The sequence below is a fragment of the Jatropha curcas genome, chromosome 4, assembly GCF_041381405.1.
Source record: "Jatropha curcas cultivar XTBG-Jc1 chromosome 4, XTBG_Jcur_1.0, whole genome shotgun sequence".
NCBI lineage: Eukaryota > Viridiplantae > Streptophyta > Magnoliopsida > Malpighiales > Euphorbiaceae > Jatropha > Jatropha curcas.
Window position 1 is genome coordinate 24,827,955 of NC_143154.1, and position 5,633 is coordinate 24,833,587.

The 5,633-nt window shown below is 37.5% G+C and overlaps 1 protein-coding gene across 1 annotated transcript; it reads right to left on the minus strand.

The window, feature by feature from the left end:
* Positions 1–2,837: 2,837 nt before the first annotated feature.
* Positions 2,838–5,257, minus strand: LOC149497040 (uncharacterized). Its single transcript, XM_089719999.1, has 6 exons — positions 5,140–5,257; positions 4,888–5,020; positions 4,675–4,804; positions 4,509–4,588; positions 4,243–4,377; positions 2,838–2,915 (listed from the first exon to the last, which is right to left on the minus strand). The coding sequence occupies exons 1-6, from the start codon at positions 5,202–5,204 to the stop codon at positions 2,838–2,840; spliced, it is 621 nt and encodes a 206-aa protein (XP_089576125.1). The 5' UTR covers positions 5,205–5,257.
* Between the last annotated feature and the right edge of the window lie 376 nt (positions 5,258–5,633).

Below are 5,633 nucleotides of genomic sequence, written 5' to 3' on the forward strand. Positions count from 1 at the left end.
TCAGGCCTTCCAGAAACTTTTTACACCTTTCGGCTTCTGTAGCCACTATCCCCTTACCATAACTGCTGAGCCTGGTAAATTCTCTTTCATATTCTGAAACGGACATTCTGTTCTGTCGCAGGTATAAGAAGTCTTTCCTTCTCGCATCTAGGTAAGCCTCTGTGATAAACTTCTTCTTGAATTCGTCCAAGAAGAATTGCCATGTATGCTGCTCTGTTGATACTCGCTGCTGAACAGTAGTCCACCATGTATATGCTTCATCTATTAGCAATGATGTGGCACAAATCAACTTGTTCTCTAGTGTACACTGCAATTGTTCCAGAACTCTCAATGTTCCATCTAACCAATACTCAGCTATTTCTGGACTATCATCCTTACTGGCACTGAATTCCTTCGCACCATATTTTCGAAGTTTCTCCAGTGGGGGCTTTCTTTCTCTTTCTATTACGACTGGTGCTTGAGGCATCACCCCTGCAATCTGTCGAAAAGTATCTGCAAGTTGCTTTAATAATGCCTCTTGACCTGGTGCTGCTGGAGCCTCACCCTCCACTACTCTGGAGGCGTGTGACTCACTCTCACCCTCTTGTGACATCCTCCTAAAAGAACAACAACTGCTTAGTTCATCAGGGTAGTCATGGCATGTACACTATACTGACTTATGAATGCAAGCCCAGGGAAACTGAACCTAGGGCTCTGATACCAAAATTTGTAACATCCCTTCTCGGTCCACCCGTAAACCCGAATAAACCGAGACGAGACGCTACAAACTGGTTGACTGAATGAACTGACATGCTGAAATCATCCTGTATATGAACATACTAGCATGCTGAGATCATAATGTATAATGAATCTAATATCATGCTGAGATTGCTTATAGGAATAATGTACTGATGCTGTTATATTAATACTGTCTATAATCTTTACAAGACATGATACTAGTTACAAAATGGATTGGGCCCAACTGTATGCCCTGTACATGCCATAAAAAGAATAACAAAATGAGTTTCTACCCTGAAGACTGAGTCTTCTACAGATGAACGGCAGCAGTTGTAAACGGACCCTCTACGGACCAGTCTCAAAACCTGCGAGTTAAACAGGTAACTCGCTGAGCAAATAAAGCTCAGTGGATATCTCAACAAGGAAAGAAACAATAAAGCACATACTTGTATATAAAGAATCATGTAGGCACACAAGGCACATATAAGCACACATATCATGATATCTTTCATTTATCTGTATGATTTATGTAATGTTATGTCCAGATATCTGTATGGCTCCATAAGGTTATAGCGAAACCGAGGTGATAAGAAAAACTGTATAAACTGGATGAATACTGTATACTTGGCTGCTATGGCCCATATAATCATATCCACTCAACGGCCTGTAGCCGGAGTAACAAACTGTATGAGGCGCAGATCTGCTATCCTATGTCGCGACATGGCCTTATCGACATGGTTTCTACCTAACCTCAATGGAGCATAATGTTGGTATGTCAAATGTATAACACAACATCATAGTAATAGTTCATCACTTCATAAATTATAATGTTCATATGATTTCACATCATTTGCATGCTTGGATGTTGTTTTGATACATGTTCTAATGTTGTCTTTTTGTTTTGAAATGATTGGATGCATACAAGTTGAGCAAAGAACCCAATTACATAGAAAAAGAAAGTCCAAAAATGCAGGAAAAGCCAAGTCGCGAGCGCGCCTGTGGAAGTCGCGAGCGCGAGATGCGGAAAATAAGAGACAGTGTGTTATCAGGCACAAGTCGCGATCGCGTACTTGAGAGTCGCGAGCGCATAGTGTGCCAAATGAGAGACAGTGAGTTTTCATGCCAACTACGCGAGCGCGCAACGCAAGTCGCGAGCGCTTCCAGGCCAAGGGCCAACTTCGCGAGCGCGTCTTGCAAGGTCGCGAGCGCGAGAAGAGCAAAATGAGAGTCAGTGAGTTTGAAGTGAAAGTCGTGCGCGCGCAGTGCAAAGTCGCGAGCGCGCGACGTGCTTCCAGCCTACGCAGTGCCAGGTCGCGACGCGTTTCCAGCCTGCGCAGTCTGCACTCTTTTGGTCATATCTCTCAATATACAAATCCAATTTGGGTGATTCAAAAACCCATGCAAAGCTAACACATAGAGGAACAAATAACTCTTCTATGACACTTCCTAATTCCATCATTAACTAGGGTCAAAATCAAGATGAAGTCCTCCCCTGTTTTCAACATAAATTCAATACCTCCCCTGTTTTCTCACCACTACCATTCTCCAACATAAAGCAATATATTGGCTCAATAGCAACACACCACACAAATTCTCATGCAAAGACAATAATAAAAATCAAGAGATATCAAACCTTTACTCCAAAAAGCTTGAACTCTTCTTTAGCTTCTCTTTTCTACACTCTTTGAACTCCCTTCTCCTATACACATCAAAATTCTTACAACTTATCTACAATATCACTCAAATAGAGACTGAATAACAATAAGCTGCAAGTAATTCTACTTACTTGGAGAGAATTGAGGTTGCCTAAATGGATGGAGAAATAAAGGAAATGAAGGAGATGAAGAAGATGACGATAAAGATAAACAATGGGAAAGTGAACTGATGATTGCGGGTAGGCCATCACAAAATCAAGATAAATGATGGAAACTTACTAAATGATACCTCAATTGTCAAAAAGCTATAACTTAATACCCAAGCTTGTTCTTTTAATGCCATTAAATCCTAATCCTTACACTTTGCTCTTTTTCTCTCAATCAAGTAAGTCCACTAATAATCCCATTCTACCCCAACCGGGTTTGGTTCAACTCGACTCAACTCGACTCTATGCAAAGACTCGACTATGCAAAGACTCGACTCGGTAGGATGTCACAGGCTACTTGTCCAGCATCTTCTGCATTTGCCAATGCTTCCTCATTCTATAGAAATTGAAACATAAAAATTATTTTTTTTTAACAAAAAAAAAAAGAGAAGTTAAAAAAATTATGACAATGCAAAGGTAATTCAAGAAATATTGAATTATGACAATGCAACACATTAAAAAAAAAAAAATTCCTCTCCTCCATTGTTGGGGGATTATAAGAGGGCATGTTTAGCTGCTGCCCCTTGGTAATTCAAGAAATATTGGCACTGAGAAGTTGACAATTACATGCTTAGTATTCTACAGCAATTGAATTAACCAGCTCAAGAAAACCAAATGGTGAGTTTGTGTTCAGTTCAGTACTAAACTATAAGAAGAACATGGCCACTTATCCTGTCTAGACTACTAAAAGGCGTGCATTTGGCACGGTACAACTGAAACAACTTACCAAAAACTTCCGGATATCAGGTTTCTTCTTGGTTTTTTTTCCTCATTACTGCAAAGGGAACCCAAATGTTCCAAAACCACCAATAATTCCAAATTTGAAAATTACATTTAAGTCTATGTTTGGTAACAAATGAGTTCCAAAAATTTTTATGAATTTCATTTGAAATTTTATGTCTTTATATTTGACATAAATGAAAATGTTCATTTCATTGCTAAAAACTAAAATCTCACAGAATTCACCACAACTAAACCAAATCTTATAATTTCTAAATGATTCATTTATACCAAACAACTTAAGAAATTTAAATCCTAATTATTGAATCATCATATATTGGTGATCTACAATTTTAAATGCAATTAAGAAAAAAGAAAGACTTGAAAAAAAAAATTTACAGAAGCATGGAAGACAGGCCAAATCAAGGAAATAGTTAGGATGGGAGTGAATGGTGGAAATAACTTTAGCCAGAGAAGATTAGCAGCAATGACATTGATTTACACATCAATTGTGGATTAGTAATTGAAAGAAACTAGGTTTGATAAAAAAAATCTAGATGAGGAATTGAGAACAGACAAAGAAATGTTTTACATGAGCGATTTAAGCTTCATTGAAGAACGAAGATGAAGATTGGTTAAAAGAAATAAAACAACAGAAATAGATCTAAAAGAGATAAGAGACTTGATAAAAAAATAATTAAAGAAAAAAAATGAATCAAAGGTAGAAAGTGACTGATAGCTAAGAATAATGAGTTTCAAGCTAATGATTGCAGAACTTAAAATTGATGAGCCTACCAAATCAATAGCAATTGTTGGAAAAACATATATGTAGTTCCTAAGATTAAAAAATTGAAACTGAAACAAACAGTCCAATTAACCACATTCTCATGTTCAGTTTTTCAATCTCCTTAGCACACCTCTAATATTGAAAAAAAAAAAATTACCTTATGCTTGAAACTCTTTATAGTTTCCCTCAATGAGTCGAAAGAAGGACGTTTAACAGAATACACATTCCATTCATCAGACAGCTTTCTTAAAACAATTAGACTTGCTTCAAGATTCTCCAGATAGAACATGTCCTGTTACCAAACAGTTTCACATACAAGAAACACAAGTCAATAATGTGTGTATCAATAGACAACTCTTAACTCTAGCAATGAACTTTTGTTTTGTTTTTTTTTTTAAAAAAAAAAAATCATAAAATGCTCACCCATTGCTTGTAACATTCAGGGTTTTGCATCAAACACCATATAAAAACATCACTGGCTTCCTTTGATAGTTCAGGTATACCTACAAACAGCATCAGTCATCAAGTTATTGGCACAGTTTTAGACAAAGAATTAGTTGCTTAAAAGCGATGTATTAAGCTTCACCACCATCTCCGGCAGCTTTGAGTGTGAAATTCAATATGTGCTGAGTTACTTGCTTCATTGCTTTGTTTCCAGATGAAGCAGTAAGGGCAATTTCTTTTAAAGTTGGATAAACAGCTTCAAGCCTCTCAGTCGCCTATAAAAGGACATGCATAAAAAATTGTCTCAGATCTAAGGATCTGTTATTCATTCACATACACAGGCACTGAAAACACCCACCTTCACTCGACCTGATGGAGCTGGAAAGGTGATTCTCATCAAAAGTTCAAGAGCTGGTGGAGGCACTAAGCGTTCTCCCTTTTTAACAGCCCCATTTAGTAAAATAGACCTAGCCTTTGGGAAGGACAATATTCTAATAATAAACCACAAATAAAATAATAATGAAATTAAAAAAGAGACAAGTGAGAATTAAAATTAACAATGCAGTGATGTCATAGATGCAAAAGAAATAAGATATGAATAGAGTCTAACCTCTCAACCAACTGCAAAATCAAGTCGCCAGATTGTGGCTTACTGCTCAAGTTACCACTTAGCATAGGTAAGAGAGCACGTATCCATGTGTACAACCCCACAACCAAATCTCCTTTGGATGCCTAGACAAATCAGGAAACAGTTCCAAATCTCCTTTCATTGCGCGCTCGCGAATTTGGCCTGTAAACTCACTGACTCTCATGTGTGCTTCTCGCGTTCGCGACTTTTCAAGGCGCGCTCGCGACTTGTGTTTTTATGCTCTTTTGGACTTCATTTTCTATGCAATTGAATTCCTTTGCTCAACTTGTATGCCTCCAATCTTTTTAAAACAAAAAGACAACATTAGAACATGCATCAAAACAACATGCAAGCATGCAAATGATGTGAAACCAAGTAAACATTATGATTTATGAAGTTGTGAAACCATTAATATGCTGTTGTGTTATACTATTGACATACCAACATTATGCTCCATTGAGGTTAGGTAGAAACCA

What these genes read in the sequence shown, in the direction of transcription:
- LOC149497040 (XM_089719999.1), bottom strand. Translation starts at nt 5,204, where the DNA reads ATGCTAAGTGGTAACTTGAGCAGTAAGCCACAATCTGGCGACTTGATT. An exon ending in ACTCAAAGCTGCCGGAGATG is followed by an intron (nt 4,589 to 4,674) that starts GTGGTGAAGCTT and finishes TGCTGTTTGTAG; the next exon opens with GTATACCTGAACTATCAAAG. An exon ending in CTGAATGTTACAAGCAATGG is followed by an intron (nt 4,378 to 4,508) that starts GTGAGCATTTTA and finishes GTTTGGTAACAG; the next exon opens with GACATGTTCTATCTGGAGAA.